The sequence below is a fragment of the Chiloscyllium plagiosum genome, chromosome 20 (genome assembly GCF_004010195.1).
Source record: "Chiloscyllium plagiosum isolate BGI_BamShark_2017 chromosome 20, ASM401019v2, whole genome shotgun sequence".
Lineage (NCBI taxonomy): Eukaryota > Metazoa > Chordata > Chondrichthyes > Orectolobiformes > Hemiscylliidae > Chiloscyllium > Chiloscyllium plagiosum.
The window spans coordinates 25,705,201-25,726,330 of record NC_057729.1 but is presented as its reverse complement, the minus strand read 5'-3'; the positions used below and the strand labels follow the sequence as shown (position 1 = coordinate 25,726,330).

The following is a 21,130-nucleotide window of genomic DNA, read 5'->3' as shown; positions in this document are numbered from 1 at the left end:
GGAGGCTGGTATAATTGCAATATTTAAGAGACATTTGAATGGGTATATGAACAGGAAAGGTTTGGAGGGATATGGGTCAGGTGATGGCAGGTGGGACTAGATTGGGTTGGGATATTTGATCGGCATGGACGGGTTGGACCAAAAGGTCTGTTTCCATGCTGTACATCTCTATGACTAATTACAAAAAAGGGAGAAAATAGAATATGAGAAAAAACTAGCAAGAAATATAAAATGGACAACAAAATCTTCAACAAGTATATGAAAAGGAGAAGAATAGCTAATTGTCATTCTCTTAGATCATGAAACTGGGAAATTGATAATGGAAATCAAGAAAATAAATGATTGAATAAATAATTTGTATTTGACTTCCCAATTGAAGATATAGAAAACATCTAATGAATGGTAGAAAATAAAGGTTTTGGGGGGTGGGGAAAGAAATCAAAACAATCACCATCACGAGGGAAAAAACACTGTGTGAAAACTAATGGGAGTAAAAGTCCCCTGCAGTTGGACGCCTACTTTCTGGAGCCTGAAAAGAAGTTGGTGCATTATTTGTACCCTTCCAGAACTCCCCAGATTCTAGAAATTCCCAGGAAATTGGAAAACTGCAAATGTATTCAAGAGAAAATGAAGGAAACCTGGAAACTTTGGTGCATTCTAGGCTGTGTTTACAGGTTTACTCTCACCACCTATGCAGTGATGGTGTCTGTGTCACTGCCAATGATGTCAAAGGCTTATGTAATGACTTGCACAAAATATTTTTTTAATGCTTGTACCAGTAACTTTTTGTATTTAGATGTAAAGGACATTCTAAAATGAGTGATTTCATGCAATACCAATCCATGCTTTAGATTTATTTAGTGAAGCAGCCTGGTGACCTTGAAACAAATTACAAAACATTGAGGACCTGTTAGAAAAATCTTCCACTGTGTAATCCATCACCTCACTTCTTGTCCATTCACTGATTGAAGCAGTGAGCCAGGCAGTCAGTGGGAACAATAAATGAGGCAGAGAATGGGGAGGAGTGCAGTGATGGAAATAGCAGACATTTAAGTGAGAATGAGTGGGGCAGTGAAGAAAAGAAAGAGTTGTGTGATGAGGAGAGTAGACAATGGAGCAGGCAGTGGATCAATGAGCAACGAATGGCATGTCAAAGAAGGGGCAGCAACAATGGGTTTACGACAATGACATCAATTATATCAACTTGCTTTTCCAATGTGTTAGCACATGGTACAATGGTCAGTTTAACATCTGTCATTGGGAAATCCATAAATACATTATGAGGAGATAGTAACAAGACATTTAGGATGTCATACCACAACAAGGCAGCTTCAACATGGATTTGTGAAAGGGAAATAATGTTTGGTAAAGTTTTTTCGAGTATTTGTGTATGTCTTATTATGGACCAGACCAAATCCCCTTAGAATATAAAAAGAAGATAGTCTCGAGCCTGACATTTAAAAAAAATTTTAAATCAAGTGCCAGGCATTGCATTCCATATGTAACTCGATTGCTCAAACTACTCGACTTTAAGCAAAACACACTTTATTTTGCTTTTAAAGTTAAAATACAGACAAAATAAAAATAAAACAATTAGCTTAACTGTAATGCTATCAAAATGCTTAACAAAATAATAGATATATTAATTACTACTAATTAACTTCCAATATAGTAATATCCCATAAATACCCCCTTGGCAAAGGCAAATTCAGTAAAATAGATTATCTCAATTATAGCAGCAAGAAGAGAACCCCAGCTTTTCGCTGTAACAGAAAGAGGAATAAGAGCTTCTACATTCAGCTTCAAGCTCCCAGCAATTGCAGAAAGCTAAAATTAAAAATCCTGGTTCTGTGTGAGCTTGACCCCACCCATTCAGGATGCTTCTATTGCTCCAACTTTTGAAAAAAAAACAAGGCCTCTCAAGCTGATTTACCTCATTGGCTTTGAATATTTAGACAAATCAGGTATCTATGCAGGTAAAAGAAGTAATTCAATTCATAATTGGAATATTGGATTTTATTATAAAGGCGATTGAGTAAATAAGTAGTGAAGTCTTGCTACAGCTGTACAGGCTACAGTGAAATGCTGCTGTGTATAGTTTTTCTGTACATACTACTAAACACTTGAGCTGGAAGCAGTTCAATGAGAGTTCACCAGACTGTTTCTCGGAATGAAGGTTGTCTCATGAGGTAGGTTGGGCTGTTCCCGTTGGAGCTTAGAATGAGAGGTGAGCACATTGAAACATAAAGTTCTGTGGGTATGGTCTCTCTCATGGGGGCTTCTAGAGCTAGAGGCACTGAAAATTAGATATCTCCCATTTAAGATGGAGATGAGAAGAATGGGAAGATTTTTGGTCTTGAAATTCTCTTACACAGAGAGAATGGAGAATGAGTCTTTGAAGATATTCAAGGCTGAGTTAGACAGATGTTTGACTGATAAGAGAGTTAAGAGTATGAGTGCAGACAGAGCAATGAATTTAAGACCACAATCTGATCATCCATGATCTTTTCAGATAGTTGTGCATGACTATGGGCTGAAATGTATAGCTGTGTTCCTATTGTTTACATTCTTATTATTTCAAAATATGACAGTAAATTATGAAACATTCACAGCTGGCTGTGGTTATAGAAAAGGCTGGAAGGAGGGATAGAACTGATGACCTATGGGGCAAAGTTGTAGTGATGCACTTTGGGAAGAATAACAGGAAGGCAGAGTACTGGGTCGATGGAAAGATTCTTGGTAGTGTGGATGTGCAGAGGGATCTTGGAGTCCATGTACATAGATGCCTGACAGTTGCCACCCAGGTGGATAGTGCTGTTAAGAAGGCATACGTTGTGTTAGGTTTCATTCGTAGAGGGATTGAGTTCCAGAACTGCAATATCATGCTCCAACTATACAAAACGCTGGTGTAGCCACACCTGGAATATTGTGTATAGTTCTGGTCCCCATATTTCGGGAAGGACGTGGAAGCATTCAAAAAGGTGCAGAGGAGATTTACCAGGATGTTGCCTGGTCTGGAGGGAAGATCTTATTAGGAAACGCTGAGAGACTTGAACCTGTTCTCATTGGCAAGAAGAAGGCTAAGAGGGGATGATCAGAGGATTAGATAGGGTAGACAGTGAAAGTCTTTTTCCTAGGAAGATGACGTCAGCTTGTACAAGGGGGGCATAACTACAAATTGAGGGGTGATAGATTTAAGACAGATGTCAGAGGCAGGTTCTTCATGCAGAGAGTGGTAAGGGCATGGAATGCCCTACCTGCTAATGTAGTCAACTCAGCCACATTAGGGAAATTTAAACAATCCTTAGATAAGCACATGGAAGATTTTGAGATAGTGTAGGGGACAAGCAGAGAATAGTTCGCAGGTCAGTGCAACATCGAGGGCCAAAGGGCCTGTTCTGCACTGTATTGTTCTATGTTCTATAACATGATTCCATTGTATTCACAGTGCAGATGTGTCATATGTGACATTCTATGAATGTTAAAGTTTTTGATCCTTCTAACATTTAATATTCACAGGTTTAGAGAAGACAAAGCAAATTATTCTCTGAATACTGATGATCCATTGATATTCAAATCTACGCTAGATAAGGATTATTGTATTGCCTCAAAATACATGGGTTTCACAGAAGATGATTTCATGGAAGCGGTAAGTCAATGCTGCACTTCTAGCCCATAAATTAAATATAATCTGTTTTCTACTTAGTTTCTTAGCAAATGCATTTTCCTAGTTTAAAAATGCATATTACTTCATAGTGAAGTTTATTGTGTTTATAAAGGACTAGGTTACGAGTTTCTAAAATGTAACAATTAAATTTATAAGTCAACTTAATATTGCGGTAGATTTATTTTCTTGAATTTTATAAGATCATGAGGAATTTTGACAGGTTAGAAGTGGGAGATTTGGAGGAGAATCTAGAAGCAGCAGCTCCATTTAATAATAGTTGGTCACTTATTTAAGACAGAGAAAAGGAGAATTTCTTTTGCAGAGGCGCATGAATCTTTAGAACTCTCATTCTCAAAAGGCAGTAGAAGCAGAGTCCCTGAACATTTTTTAAGGAAGAAGTTGATAGATTCTTTAGTATGGAAGTGAAAGGTTATTAGGGATAGGTGGTAAAATGGAGGAATCAGATCAATCATGAACTTATGGATTGGAGAGTAATCTTGAGTGGCTGAGTGTCCTGATTTTCCTCCTACTTCTTATGCTCGTGTAACAGGTTGTTTAATGTGGACTTAAATTCACTGTGGGTTAAAAGAAAACTATAACAGTGTAGGATTTAGGTCAATGGTGCTGAACCCAATTTCTGTGGTGATTCTCATCCAACATCCAAATCGTCTTAGTTAATAAGATGGGTTATTGCACGATAACAATAAGTACAGTTTGCATAATTCGTTTGCATATTTGTAAGGACTTAGATGGTCCTTTTATTGTCGATATGCAGCAAAATGCTTGCAAGTACTAAAATTGTTTCTGCTATTTAACCTCCATGTCCTATAAATACAAAGAGCAATAACATTTGCCATGCCAAAGTATTTTAACTTGCTTGCAGATAAGCTATCATATTGAAATGCCTTACTATACATTAAAAAATTGAAAAAGATATATTACCATTTGGGATTTTTGGTTCCAAAATCCAATTAAGTTTTTAACTTGTTCCTCCTGTTACTTGAGTTCTTGAGCAGATCGGCAAATGGGCTGAGGAGTGGGGGATGGAGTTCAATTTAGATAAATGTGAGGTGTTGTATTTTGGAAAAGCAAATCAAAGCAGGACTTATACACCTTAATGGTAAGGTCTTGGGGAGTGTTGCTAAATGAAGAGACCTTGGAGTTCAGGTTCGTAGTTCCTTGAAAGTGGAGTTTCAGGTAGATAGGGTAGTGATGAAGATGTTTGATATGCTTGCCCTTATTGGTCAGAGCATTGAGTATAGGAGTTGGGAGGTCTTGTTGCGGCTGTACAGGACATTGGTTAAGTCTCTTTTGGAATAAATTGTGAAATTCTGGTCTTTTTCCTATCAGAAGGATGTTGTGAAACCTGAAAGGGTTCAGAAAAGATTTACAAGGATGTTGCAGTGTTGGAGGATTTCAGTGATAGGGTGAGGCTGAATAGGCTGTGACTGTTTTCCTTGGAGCTTTGGAGTCTGAGGGGTGACTTTTATAGAGATTTATAAAATCACGAAGAACATGGATAGGGTAAATAAACAAAGTCTTTTCCCTGGGTTGGGGTGTCCAGAACTAGAGGGCATAGGTTTAGGGTGACCAGGGAAAGATATAAAAGAGACCTAAGGGGCAACTTTTTCACACAGATGGTGGTGCCTGTGTGGAATGGGCTGCCAGAGGAAGTGGTGGAGTCTAGTATAATTACAGTGTTTAAAAGGCATTTGGATGGGAATATGAATAGGAAGGGTTTAGAGAGAAAGAGGCCAAGTGCTGGCAAATGGGACAAGATTAGGTTAGGATATCTGGTCGGCACGGACGAGTTGGACCGTCCGTGTTGTACATTTCTGACTATAAGACAATTACTTCATTTATACTAATAGGGACTATTACAAGAAAGATTATTATTCAATGCTCTATCAGCTTAATATTGAGCATTGGATATAATGTCAATCAAAGATTGTTTTAATTTGTTCCCATATTTAAAGCAGAATAGTCAATTTTTAAATCCACCTTTAAACCCTTTTGGATATGCAAACAAAGTAGACTTAAAGAATATTATGTAAAATCCCTACAGTGTGGAAGTAGGCCATCTGGCCTATCAAGGAAGTAGTGGAGGCTGGCACAATTACAACATCTAAAAGGCAGCTGGATGGGTATATAAATGGAAATGGTTTAGAGGGATATTGGCCAAGTGCTGACAAATGGGTTAGGATATCTGGTTGATATAGATGAGTTGGACCAAAGGGTCTGTTTCCATGTTGTACATCTCTATGACTCTATGAATCTAAGTGGAAGAATCAAAGAAAAGTTAAAAATGGGGAAAAGGTACTTTGGCCAATTAAAGATATTTAGTTGTTGATTTAGCTAATTTCTTTGTCAAATCTGAAGCATCTGAAAATTCTTTAGTAGCAAGAAGGTACTCTTGGATAGATTAATTGAAGTTAGGATCATCCTTGTATTTTCTTACATGGTAATTTCCTGATCATTCCAAGATACTGAGAAAGTGCCAACAGTGAGTCAACTGGTGGATTCCTACAGACTTCCTAGTAATTTTTATTACAAAATTTATCCTGAAGTGTAGAAGAAATTCAATTTAAGTTTTCCAATTTCTTTATTTTCTGAAACAATTTAAAATATTTCACAGAAAACACAGCTAACTGTTTGATAACTGACATGTCTTGTGCTAACCTACAGAATATTAATGGAGCTAGATCCTGCTTTCTCCCTGATAAAGAAAAAGAAGAACTTTTGTTGACGCTGTATGAGGCTTATGGAATGGTGCAGAGCACTGTATGTTAAACAGCTCCTGGTAAATCACCCATACAAATGGGAAATCGGTCTTCAAAGTGACTGTGTAATGTATATAATTACAGACAGAAATTGAAACTATTTGTGAATATCACCAATAACTGTTCAATTTGTGACTATTGTGTAATGCAACTCTCTTTGTTTCCTTATGAGGAGAATGCAATGTTGCCTAAATTGACTTCATGATTTCAACAATTTTCAAGCTCTTTCCAATCAAAAACGTGACTTCATTTTGTTTACAATGTCCAAATTTATTTAGATAATATTTTAAGAGAATTATTTAAGATGCACAGAGCATTGTTCTACGTGAAAGCAGAATTTATGAAACATTTAATTTAGCCTGGTACCTCATTTACAAATATTCCAAAGAATGACTAAATCATAGGCAATAAAAGATTTTTGATACACCTTATTCATTTGGTTATCTCTGGTGGCACAACCAGGATTGTGGGGCATTTATTCCTACATATCAGATACCAATTTAGACACTGTGGATTTCATATCAATAAGCACAATATAACAACATTGTTACCCAGTTGCAATGTACGCAAAGAGAAATTGTTTCTTCAATTTAATGACCGTGGAACGTGATTGGAAAGAGAGAATCTGGGAGGCTTAACCTTTTCTATCGGAGGACACAGTTATTCTGTCAGACTGAATTCACATTACTGTTGGATATTTGGAATTGCATTGATACTCTATGTTCAGTAATTGTTCAATGTGATTTCATTTACAATCTTAGACTGCAAAATGATTAGATTGTTGTTATTGGAAAGTGAAGTCAATGAATGTTCATAAAGGAAGACCAAAAGCAGACCTTTCAATTTGGTGGTTTTATTACATTCTTGATCTGGATCTTCCAGCAATTAAATATTTGGGTACTTAAAGTTTATTGTGTAAGTGTGTTCAGTATATTCACATTTTGTTATAAAAATTACATTTAAACTATCTCTTTCCTGTTAATGTGCTTAGTACATGTAACTGTGCAGATAATCTATTGGAGTATTTACAATATATTTGTCTCATATTCATCAATTAATGCCTTTTATACTACACTGGCAGCTATGTTAAATGTGAGCTTGAACCTCTACAATTAGTTACTTCCTCAACATTTTTGGAGCCTAAGTCTAAGGGTTCAAAACCCACCTAGTTCACTGTTATCCTTTAAGGGAATGAAACTGCCATCTTTACCTGATCTGCCTATATGTGACTCCAGATCCATGGCAATGTCGTTGACTCTTAACAGTTTTCCGAAATGGCCCAGCAAGCCACTAAGTTCGAGGGCAATTAAGGATTGGCAACAAAAGCTGACCTTGACAATAATACCCACATCGCATGAAAGGATACAGAAAAAAAAACCTGTGAACATTTCAGTTGTATCATCCTTGCTTTGGTCTTGGCGTGGCAAAACCCGTACATAACACTTAATGTAGAAATGATGAAGTTACAATTGCCTTTGTATTTCACTTTCTTAGAAGGCTTGTTAATGAAGCATTTTGCACAGTCATTTGTTTGAGCAAAACACTGCCGATGCTCACTACTCACAGCTTATCAAATCACACCAGCAATGCATACTACTGAAAATTCCATATTGGAATTATCATTAAGCCAAATACATAAATGTGTTTTCACAACTTTATGGGATCAGTTCAAGCTTGATGCTCTTTATTAAATGTGAGGAAGGAAGCATTGCACATGCCTTTTATAATTCATTCCTATAAGAAGTGCAGCTAATGTACAGTTGCAGAATTCACATGTACCAAGATATTCTTTTTCTATACACATTTGCAAAAGTTACAAAACCATATTGAAATAGAGGCTTTTCCAAACTCTATTTCAAATTATTCATGAGTTCCAATGGTATTTATTGAATGTCTATTTCTACACTGTTAGTTAAACTTATCTACATCAACAGAGCATAGTTACCAACTCAATAAATGATATTTCTTTACAGAAAACCCATCCAAAAGAACTTGATTAAAATTTTGACTAGATGCTCTGATTTTAGAAATCAATTTGATGTATAAAGATGTCTTATAAAGTGGAAAAGAATAAATATATTAACTTATAATATTAAAATAAATATTTTTAAAAAGTTAATGCTGTGTTTTCATATGCTTACTGCTATGGTGTTGGCAAATGCTAAGAGAAAACTTTCAGCAAGGCTGAATTATTAACATTTGGCTCATAAAATAATTTTATAAATGTCTGGAAAGAAGCTAGAAACAGATTTAAGTATCATTTAGATGCACAATTTGCATAATTCATAATTGTTAAAATGGCTGTATTATTTTAAATCATGATTGAAATTTGTGATTGAAGAGTGAAGAATGAAAACTTATATCGTTCAAGTACTTTTTTTTAATTCATGGGAAATGGACATTGATAGCTAGACCAGCATTCATTGCCCATGTTTATTTGTCCTTGAGATATTGATGATGAGCTTGCTTGTTCAACTGTTGCAGTCCTTTTGATGCAACTACGCTTAATGAACTAACATTCGTACAGAAGGTGTCCCAGGATTTTGACCGAATGACACTGAAGGAACAATGATACAATTCCACTTGAATGGTGTGTGGCTTGGGTGCAAACTTGTAGTTGGTGGAGTTCCCATGTGTCTTTTATTTTTTCATGTTGAGCTTATAGGTTTAGAATGTGCTGTCAAAGGAACCTTGTGAGTTCCTGCAGCACAGCTTGCATATGTTAAACAAGGCTGCTTTGTTCTGAATGCTGCTGAGCTTCTTGAATGTTGTTGGAGCCGCCCTCATCCAGGCAAAAGTATTCCATCAGACTCCTAACTGGTGCCTTGTGGAGAAGCTTTGGAGAGCTAGGAGATGAGTTTCTCAACAGAATTCCCAGTGTCTTTTCTTAGTCTTGAAGTCATAATATTTATGTGGCTTGACCAATTAAACTTTATCAATGATTGTATGCATTGCTAACCATCCTGAAAAGACTCACAATTTATGATAATTTCTAGGAATATGTAATCTAGTGAATAATGTGATGCTCTGCTGTGTATTTCAGTCAATCTATTGTGCAGCTGAGCTAACTGCTATAGTATTAGCAGTTGGAATTAGTATTAATGTAGCATGGAAACTTCAAGCTCAGTGAGAAAGAACAAACATAGTTTTAATCATATTTGCTGGCAATCAAGTGACCAAAATTCTGTTTGTATGAATATAATAGCATAATTAATTTGATCTTTACCACAACAAATGCAGAGGTGTGCTAAATAATTTGAAACTCTGTCCTATATAAAAATTCAATTCCTAGCAGAAATTTATATAACTATTTTGCCAACAAGGGATCCCAACCTAAATGTCGGTATTGTTTATAAAGTAGCAGGACTCTGCTTTTAACTTCAAGAACCTCCAATTCTCTCAAATTTTAACTGAAAAGAAATACAAACAAACAAAATGGTAAGTGCTAATTAATTACTCCAAAATCTAATGTTGCTTTTGTTTAAAAAAAGTGAAAGGAAATACTGAAATAAAAAGACAAATGTTTGACAAAATATGTTTTTATTAATAAAGCCTTTCACGATCATGAGATTTTCCACTTTCCTGTCAATGAAGTATTGACACTTTTGCAATAGGAAATGCAGGAAAGAATTTATGCATAGCAAAACTCAAAAAAAAAAGCAACCAGCTAATGAATCTGTGTATTGTGATTTTGGTTGAGCGAAATATCAGCCAGGACTCCAGGGGAACTTTCTTACTTTTCTTTGTCCTGTACCATAGGATATTTAACAAAAAGACACCATCGTGGTTTGACAGCTTATTGAAATAATGACAAATCAGACAATGCAGCACTCCCTGAATACAGCTCTGGAAGCCTGGAAACAAAACATTCCGCACATAGCTTTACTGTGGAAACCATGCTTGTAGTCTACTGTACAACCAATATACTTTGCAATTTGTTCTAAAACAGCATTTTCAATTTGTGCAATTCAGCTGGTCAGAATTGAATGGATCATTACTGCTGTTTTTTCACTAAAATCCCGTAACGACCGAGTGACAACTCATCAGGCATTGAGAATGGCAAGTGCAAAGTGGCTGTAAGCAGAGTGCATCACAGGCAAAGTATAAATGTTGAGAATTTGGCATGTGGAACTGTATGAATAAGAGTAGCCCATTCTGCCCTTCAAGTCTGATTCACCACGCAATACAATCATGGCTGATCTGATTTTAACGTCAACTCTACATTCCTGTTTACCTTATGATAACCTTTCATCCCCTCAATAATAAAGGATCTATGTACTTTTGCTTTAAAAAAATAATGATTCTACATCCACTGCCTTTTGAAGGAAGGAATTCTAAAGGCACTCAACACTGTCAGAGACATGTTACTTCATCCCTATCTTAAATGGGTGACCCCTTATTTTTAAACTGTAATCAGTAGTTCTACATTCTTCCACAAGAGGAAACATTCTTTTGACATCCACCTGATATAAAATCCATGCTTTCATTGGCTGGGGCATCATATGTAAAAGTTGGCAAGTTTATGTTACAGACGGATAATACTTCAGTTAAGCCACATTTGGAATAGTGCATGCAGTTCTAGTTGCCATTCTACCAAAATGATGTGGAAGCTTTGGAGTGGATGCAGGGAAGGTTTACCAGGATGTTGCCTAGTCTGGAGGGTTTTAGAAAGGTTGAATACACTCAAGATTTTTTCACTGGAAAGGTGGCAGCTAAGGGGTAACCTGTTAGAGGTCTGCAAAATTATGAGGGTGGATAGAGGCTTTTTTTTTCCCCCAGGGTGGAAAGGTCAATTACAAGAGGGCACAGGGACAAAAGTGAGGAGGCAAATTTAGGGGAGAAGTGTGGGGAAAATCTTTCACATGGAGAGTGGTGAGTGCTTGGAACGCACTGGCAGTGGAAATAATGAAAGGAGGCATGTTAGCAATGTTTAAGGTGTATCCTAATAAATACATGAACAAAAGGAGAACAGAGGGATAGAAACCATACATGGGCTATAAGTAGCAGGTGTAAATAAGGATTGTTTAGTGTGTCATAACATGCTGGAACAGGTTGATTAAGAGATCTACCCTGAGGAATGCCAGCAGTGATGCTGAGGGAATTAGATGAAGTTTCTATGAGTGAATAATAATTACAGAACCTCTGAAGTGTGAAAGACTTACATAATAACAGCAACTTTAATGCAGTATCTAGAACAAAGAAGGATTCTTATAGATGTTGGAGATCAGCCAACTCAATTTCTGCAGGATTTCCTCAGGTACTGTCCTAAGCCTTACCATCCTCAGTTGCTTTATCAATGAACTTCCCTCCATCAGAAAGCTAGAAGTGAGGATGTTCACTGATGATTGTACAACGTTCAGTATCATTTATAAATGTGCAGATATTCAAGCTGCCTATGTCCATATCTTGCAAGACTTGGACAACATCCAGGCCTGGGTTGATATGTGGCTAATATTTGCACCACACTTGTGCTAGGCACTGACCTTCTCAAAAGAGAACCTAACCATCCTCCCTTGACATTCAAAGATTAATGAGTAAAATGCCAAAATTAACATCTTTGTAGTTACAATTAACCAAAAATTGTGATTAAGTGTGGCGCTGGAAAAAGCGCAGCAGGTTAGGCAGCAGCCGAGGAGCAGGAGGGTCAATGTTTCAGGACCATTCTTGTGTCATCCATGTAAATATTGTAGGTCAGAGGCTAGAAATTCTGTGACATGGAATTTGTCTCCTGTTTCCCCAACATTTGTCCACCACCTGTCTACAAGGCACAAGTCAGAAATGTATTGGAATACTCTCCAATTGTTTGGATGTGTGAAAGTGAAATGATTCAAATTTAGATGCAAATTCAAGCTTTGGGCCATTTGCCCAACAATCTTACTCATACAATATCTGCTTAAGTGTATTTAGTACTATTATTGTAGCAAAAATTCCTAAGCTATATAAAAATTATAATTTTTTATGATCATATCCTATTCTATCATCTAAATGTGGAATGATGATTTTTGTATGAAGAATAAATGTTCAGTGATTGGCTTTGAAAGGACTTTGTTATGCTATATAGAAAAATAGACTTACATTTACCAAATATTACATTATTACTAAGTTCATAGCACATTAGGGTAATACTTGTATCACTGCAATAAAATACGACATATGTGTCTGTAAGAGGTGAGGAAAACATTTTATTTAAAACTCAATTTATTGATTTTTGTACAGCCATACAGAGTTACGTCTGCCTTATACTCAGTATTCAGAATACATGTTTTGTATAAACAACTGAAGTGTCTTGCTTATAAATAGTGCCTTCCATTTACTTTTGGTTGTGTGTGTACTTCAGTGAATTCCTAATGGCTCATATTTTGTTGTAGAAATTGCAGTAAAGCATTCACCTCCATTATTAAAATTTTAATCAGCATTACGCACTGATTGAACATGCCACAATTAAATACAGTAATCAGGCATTTACTGTCCAAGTTGCTCTGGTCTCCTGAATTTTTGCCATGCTGGATATCTTGCTGTGAAACAAGTACAAAACATACAGGATAGCATGCATTTGCTGACCTATCCACTAAACTCACAAACTCCAGTGTAAGAACGTAACGAACGCCAAAAACTCCTCCATCAATGCCCAATGCAAATTAAGTTGAACAAGTGTTGTCCCTCTCCTTCATGTTTAATTATTGTTAATGCTATCAAAATGAATCACTTCTTTGCTTATTTCTCTTTTTTTTTATATCTCTCTCTTTAATTCCATCTTTCTTTTCCTTCTCTTTATTTTAGTTTCTATACATTTTTCAGTATTGAATAACTATTCTAACTTTTACAGCTTTATTCAAACTTTATGTTTCTCATTAACAATTTTCACTGTGATTGGTTAAGGAGATACATGTGCCCTGTTCATACAGACACTACACCACAAAGGCTTTCTAAACAAAAGTTCAGTGCAAACCCGATGGAAAGTCTGTGGACAGTGAAATATAACCAACATCTGATGCCATTCTTTCATAGTCAACTGTAAAATTTGGCCCAATTACTAAGAATGTTTCAATGTAAGGAACAATTCACAGTGGAATATATGTACCAATTTGATTGCTGGAGGTTGAATGTCATATTGATGAAACTTCAAAGCTCCTTTCATCCACTTTTTTCAATAGTATAGCTATGACCTGTTTGTCATATATCAAGAGATTCAAAGGCAGTAGATAAATTGTAGATATTAAATGGTATCCTGCAAAAAAAATTCAAAAACTTTAATTTTATTTATGCTCTCCAGTTACTAATTAACAGCTTCCCCAGCTGTATTAGCAAGTACTATCAATATATTGCAGAGTTTAGAACAAAAAAAACATTATTTTAAGCAGAATTGCTTGAATTTCTTGTGAAACATCTTGAGAAACACAGTTCCTTGTTGGTGACATAGTTGTTTATATTCCTTTCATATTGTCAGAGCATTTTACACAGGACATGATCAAAATCATATTCATACTGTCATATGTGTTTTCAATATTCATTCCTCCATCTATTAACTGTGCATGTTCACTTCTTGTTTCCCTGTTGTTTTGCTTGACTAGTATGAGCCTGTACATCTGCAGCCTTGCCTTTTTCATTTTTGGAGACTTCTGGGGGGAAAAAAAATAAACATCTTAAAATACAAATAATGTGTCAATTTCAACAGAAAATTGAGACTAAATGTTTTAAGGAAGAAGAATTTACGGACAGGAAAATTGTACCTGTGTGCAGTTTTCAACATATATTACTCTGTCATTCAGTCAAATATTGGATGATCGGCTTGTGGCTTTAACTACATTTTCCTGTCTGCTCTCCCTCCCTCATTAGATTAAATTCCTTCGTTGATCAAAAGTCTGTCAAATTTGAATATGTTCAATGACTCGCCTTTGCTGGTCTCTGGGTCAGTGGATTTCAAAGATTAACAACTTTGAGAAAATGAATACCTCCTTACCTCTGTATTAAATGGGAGATTCTTCATTTTGAAACTGTGCCCACATATTGTTAGATCCCTAATGAGAGGAAAATATACTCTCGGCATCTACTCCTGGGTAAATTGGGTACAGTCTCACCAACATCCTGTACAGCTGTAACCAGACTTCCGTAGTTAGACACTTAAGTGCCTTTCCACAAAGGCCAATATTCCAACTGACCTTCTAAATACCCCATATACCTGGATATTGACATTTTGTGATTAATGTAAAACAGATCCCACTGTATTATAGTATTACATAGTATTTCTTCATTCAAGTAATATTCTGCTTTGTTATTCTTCTCACAAAAATACACAAGCTCACATTTTCTTATATAATCCTCCATCTGCCAATGCTTTGCCAACCTACCTTGACTTCCAGTTACTTTCTGTACTCCTCAGGTATTGCTTTATTAGCGATCTTTCTGTCATTGGCAGATTGGACTACAATTGAGCTGCACAGATATTTCCTCTAACCATCATGAACGTGGGTTGTCCATCAATAAGATCCAGCACTGATTGCTGTGAATTACCAGTAGTTACAGTTTGCCAACCTGAAAGTGATCAGTTGGGCCAGAAAAGGTTTCCTGTTAGTTAGCCCATCCCCTATCTTGCTAATACATTAACTCCAACACAACAAACTTTTACTTTGTGTAGCAATCTTTATGTATTGAATACCTTTTGGAAATCCAAACATATTATAGCAACTGGTTGCTCTTTATACACCTTCCCCATTACATCTTCAAAGAAATCTACTAAATTGGCCAAACATGAGTTCCCTTTCCTTAAACCAAGTAAACAATATAATTTATTGTATTATGAATTTCCAAATATCCTGTTATTCCATTGTAAATAGAGTTCAGTATTTTCCAAGTGAGAGATTTTAAGTAACCTGCCCTATATTTTCCCGTTTTCCAACTTTCTCCTTTGTTGATTAGAAGTGTTATATATGCAGTTTTGTGAATGTTTGGATCTTTTTAGAACCTGAGGTGTTTCAGAAGGATGTAATCAATGCATCAACTATCTCTGCTGTCATTTCTTTGAAGACTCAAGGATGAATGTATTGTGGCAACCGCTTGCACAGAATTGTACTTTCCTGTTTAGTTTAAACATTTCAAATGAAATATCAACTGAATTGGTGAAGTTTTACAACATATTACACATCTTTGGCAGGATGTATTTATGATCCCAAAAGTCACATTAAGAATTGAAGAACAAACTATCAAGATATTAGCATTGGCCTTGTATTGAAAGAAAGGAGATTTTAATTTTAAACAGCAGTGTGCAAAAATGCATTTAGCCAACATCTAAAAGAAAAACATATGTTCTTGATTTTGTCAGCTTCAAACAGTGCTGTGGACTCAACTATTTGCAATCCACATTAATTGCTTGGCTGGAAGGACTGTGTGTCGTTCAATTAAAGTTTTAAAAGTTTCAATTAAACTTTTTCACGACTCAAAGATAGGTAGGAAAGCAATTCTGAGGTGTAAAATATCTTCTTTTCTTGACCAACAGTTGAAAATTCACCTTGCAGTGGAACCAAGAGTAGTTCAGAGTCATTGTGGTAATGTTTACTGTTTAAGATGTCTTGCATTGTTGTGTTAGGGAGGGATGGGAGTTTAAGGATGGGGCTTATTAAAGAAGAATGAACAAATATTGTAACTACACTTTTTCAAATACAAATTCTTGAGTTTGCACATACTCAGACAAATCCAGTCTTTAAGCACTCTGCTTTTGAGTGATCTACTAATTAAAATTGGACCATTTTTTGTTCTATGGCAAATGCTTACAAGTAGGGGATTTTGGAGATAACATTTGTTTAAATAGTTAGAACTTTTAGCGATAGAATGTCACAAAACTAAGGATGCATTAGAGAACAATATTTATGTTTAACCATAGTAAAATATCAAATTTTTAAACCCGGAAATGATTTACTAATGTTTGGATTTGGTTGCATGCCCATTCTTACCAGCTGCTTCTTTGCTTGTACCTCCAGTCTCCGTTGTGTTTTCTGGTGACTCATTTATGTCAGGTACAGCATCTCTACGACCTGCTCGTGCCGAAGAAATGAATTCTGTTAATGAGGCTTTTATATCCGGCACTTGAGATGCATTTGGATGCAGCTGCACCTGCAATTTAAATAATCAAAGATTATGTAACTGAATGACTGAAGCAGATTCACACTCACTTTATAACGGTAGACATGTCTTTGATATGTTAAGCCAATTTTTGATTTTAAGAATATGATCTCTTTTATGCCAAGTTCATTCATAGAAATAGAATCTCTTTTCTTTGGCAACTAGGAATCAAGCATGCATGCATAGTTGAAAGCTATATGAAGCTGGCACCAAAGAGATGTTGAGGCCTGAATAAAATCAGCCATGATACTGTTGAGGCAAGACTGAGTTGCCAGTGGCCTACTTCTGCACCTTTTTCTTATGTTCTTATGTTTACAGTCTGGACATCAAAGATTTTCATGAAAATAAGCAGAAGTTGCAGACTTAAGCACAAACTACTATTGGTGAGTTTTCAATGCCAAATCATATACTTACATTTTCAAACAAAATTTAATTTACAAAGAAAAAAACACCCATTCTTACATTTGTCTACAGATGCAGCCAGACCTGCATTTAGACATTTAAGGTCTACTCATTTCTGTTCTTACACATAGCATATCTGTAAAATGAATCTGTACATAATATTAATATAACCAAATCAGTTAATAAATTTAATAATGATGTTAAATATGCATTTACAGCAGGAACTTTTATTTATAGTTTTATTTTGGACATTGAAAATGTCAGTTGTACAGACTAAGTGTTATATTTACATTTGCACAATTTTTTTGGATGATCTAATTGGTCCACGTGTTAACTTAAAAATGAATTTTATTAGGTCCTCCTCAATACTTATTTAATAGTTGCCTCAAGACGTTAATAATCATTGCCTTTTTTCTCAGCCTTTTTCTTAGTTTTGATCTGTAGTGTCATGGTAGATGTGTGACAAACAGGAAGTGTAAGCTCGATGCAAGACTTAATCATCATTTTGTCTCTCTGTATGTCTCTCTCAGTTTAACAGATACTAGTGCCAGAATGGAATATTTCTCAGCTCATATTTACAAGAGCACTCACAACTTAAGTGCCAAATTCACTATTTGCAAAGTAATGTTTTCTTTCCTTTTACAATCACCTTAGAGTCTGATATTTTGTTTAAAAAGAAAGGAAGCCACTGGACAAATTTTCACTTTTTCCTCACCAAGCCAACTCCGATCAAGATAACTAAAACATCACTCAGTAAGCAAACGATATTTCAAATAAAAAAAGATAAATTTTGCTTTAAGTATTTGATATAACAAAATACACCTCATTTAATTACAAATAGTCAGATTGCTTCTCACACAACTGTGCAGCCACATGCATTCTCACATTCTTTTCAACTCGGTCTCTGTCTTGTGGGATTTCTTACTTCTCATCCAATCATTTTAGCTCAAGTCATTCACACTTGTCAGAGGTTTCCCAACATGATCACAACTGAGAAGACAGATGTCTATGAATGCTTTCTCAAATGTTTCATGACAATCCTGATGGTACAGAATCAATAGAGAATCCATTCTCATGATTCTTAAAGCATTTTTGTTTCAATTTTGGCTTCTAACTTAATCCAATCATTATCATTTATTTCACCATCTGATCATGTAAATTAAAAGTGAAAGACAAAATGCTTTTAATTTCCTGATTTGCTGTCTGTGAGGTTTCTTCAATGTGGTTGGTTACATCAGCTAAAAATTGAAAGAACTACAGATACTGGAAATCCGAAGCAAAGACAGAAATTGCTTGAAAATCTCAGTAGGTCTGGCAGCATCTGTGGAGAGAAATCAGAGTTAACATTTCTGTTCCAGTGACCCTTGTTCAGAACTTCAGCAATTTCTGTTTTGCTTAAGCTGTTTGTTAACATTGCTGCAGTTGGATACTTGGAAATTTCTTTGTTTTGGCACAAGATTTAAACTGCCACTGAAGAAGGTAAGTCCGACCAACAGAGATCTTTACAGACAGCTTTATGTGGCATCAATGCCACGCGTTGTGGCTTTACTGTTCACTGCAAAATCCAGCTCATAAATCTCAAAAGACACTTCAGAGGACTACCTGAGATAATGGAAATAGGTTGGGTGAAGCTATAAATAAAGATAATTTTGAAAGCAAAGCATTAGATAGGCTGGGAAATGGTAGATCAGCAAGCACAGGAGTGATCGGTAAAAGGGAATTTGTCCAATTTAGAAAACAGCATATTTTGGATGAGCTCAAATTTATACAAAATAGATGGTGGAAAACTGACTAGGATAGAATTGGTAGAGTCAAGTTAGAGATAACAGTGCTATGAACAGTTGAGTCACAAATAGCAATGAGAAAAATGCTTGCTTTAGTGATATTAGCCAAGGTCTAAAATACTGTCCACAAAAGTGGAAAAACATCATTATTCTTCTTCAAATTTGATTTTTTCCTTCCACTTGAAAAGAAAGAAAGCAGTAACTGCTTTGTTTGTGCTCATGCATGCAACAACAGAAGTAAGAAACAGTATTCTGATTTTGTGTACAATTTTGAGTTTGAAATATGAAAAGACCATGTCAGAATAAAAATAAATATTTTTACTGGTGGCTTTAAGTTGTAATTATTAAACAGAAGATGCACATGCACCTGTTGATAATTGCTAGATAGTTGTTTAATACTAAAGCAAATTACTGCAGATACTGGAATCTGAACTGAAAACAAAAAATGCTGGAGATCACAGCAGGTAAGGCAGCATCCATGGAGAAAAAAAACAAGCTAACGTTTTAAGTCCAGATAACTCTTCGTCAGAACTGAAGTGAAGATTGTTGCAAATGTTTCAGTCTTATCTTTTGCATTGATGTGTTGGACTCTTCCGTCATTGAGATGGGGATATTTGTGAAGCCTTCTTCTCCAGTGAGTTGTTTAACTATCCACCACAACTCGACTGGGTGCGTAGGACTGCAGAGTTTAGATTGATTTGTTAGTTGTGGGATCGCTGTGCTCTGTTCATCACTTGCTGCTTATGCTATTTGGCACACAAATGGTCCTGTTTGGTAGCTTCACCAAGTTGACTCTCATTTTTACAAATGGTTGGTGCTGGTCCCATCATGTTCTCCTGTTTCAGCTCTGATGAAGAGTCATCTAGACTTGAAACGTTAGCTTGCTTTCTCTCCATGGATACTGTCTAACCTGCTGTGATCTCCAGCATTTTTTGTTTTCAGTTGTTTAATATACTTCAAAACATTAGCAGTATAGTTCAGAAGAATTACAGGAACCTGCTCATTAAATTTATACATAGATTACATTTTTAAAGAATTCTACTGGATATTAACAATTGACAATTGAATCTCATCAGGCATGTCAGTAAGCAGAAATATAGTGTGGAATTTGAAGTTGGCAATGTGGCTTATCCACTGCCTTGAAAATCTGTGAGAACCACAGAGCACTTTTATCTTGGAGGCCCAAAGCTATTGCAAGGTATATTGAGGTCTTCCCTTTGCATTGAAGTTGCTCTGGGAATCCTCAACATCGACTTTGGGCCCCATGAAGTCTCAAGGCTTCAGATTAAATATGGGCGATGAAACCTCCTGCTAATTATCTTGTATTGTCCTTCCTTCATTGATGAATCAGTACTCCTTCATATTGAACAGCACTTGGAGGAAGACTGAGGGTCATTAGGGTACAAAATGTACTCTGGGTGGGGAATTCAAAGCTCATCACCAAGAGTGGCTCAACAGCAGCACTGCTGATTGAGCTAGTCAAGTTCTAAAGGACATAGCTGCTGGACTGGGCCTGTGGGAGGTGGTGAAGGAATGAATAAGTGGGTTGGCTCCAGGACAATCTGCAATTTCATGGCCAGGCATATTCTCATTACCATTACCATCAAACCACTGGATCATCTCTGGTTCAATAAAGAGTACAGGAGGACACAAAAGGACCAGTACCAGTCATACCTAAAAATGAGATGTAAACCTCATGAAACTACCAAAAAGGACTACTCGTGTGCCAAGCAGCATAAGCAGAAAGTGATAGACAGAGCTAAGTAATTCCACAACCAACTGATCAATTTAAGTTCTGCAGTCCTGCACACCCAGTCATGAATGGTGGTGGATAACAACTCACTGGAAGAGGAGGCTCCACAAATATCCCCAGCTCAATGATGGAAGAGCCCAAAACATCAATGCAAAAAATAATACTGAAGCATTTGCAGCAATCTTCAGCCAGAACTGCTGTCAAATCCCAGAGTGGATGAACAATTTTGGTCTCCTCCAGGAGTCCCCAGCATCACAGTCTTCAGTCCATTTGATTCACTCCATGTGATATCAAAAAATAATTGGAGGCACTAGATAGTGCAAAGTCTAAGGACCAAAACAACATTCCACAACAGTATTGAACACCTGTACTCCAGAACTGTGTCAGTACAGATAAACACTGACATCTACCTAACAATTCGAAAATTGCTCAGCTATGTACTATACAAAAAGGCAGGATAAATATATGCCTGCTATTTACCACTCTATGGGTGATGAGTGGGGGTAAGTGCAGGGTTGAGGAGATGTTGGAGGTAAGGACAAATTGGATAACTTTCTAAAGCACCCCAACCACCACACCTTTTACACTGCTGGGTGCCTTGATTTGGGGCATAACACTTGGGAACTAG

General features: G+C 36.3%; 1 protein-coding gene across 4 annotated transcripts in view; it reads left to right on the top strand.

Moving 5' to 3' along the window:
• The window catches only part of ada (adenosine deaminase), a 59,046-nt gene extending 51,693 nt beyond the window's left edge, over positions 1-7,353 (top strand). For all 4 annotated transcript variants that reach the window (XM_043710313.1, XM_043710311.1, XM_043710314.1 and 1 more), the window contains 2 exons: positions 3,520-3,649; positions 6,353-7,353. In XM_043710313.1, coding sequence (XP_043566248.1) covers positions 3,520-3,649; positions 6,353-6,457 — 235 coding nt within the window. In that variant the 3' untranslated portion in view covers positions 6,458-7,353. The remainder of the gene's footprint in view (positions 1-3,519; positions 3,650-6,352) is intronic.
• The last annotated feature ends 13,777 nt before the right edge of the window (positions 7,354-21,130 follow it).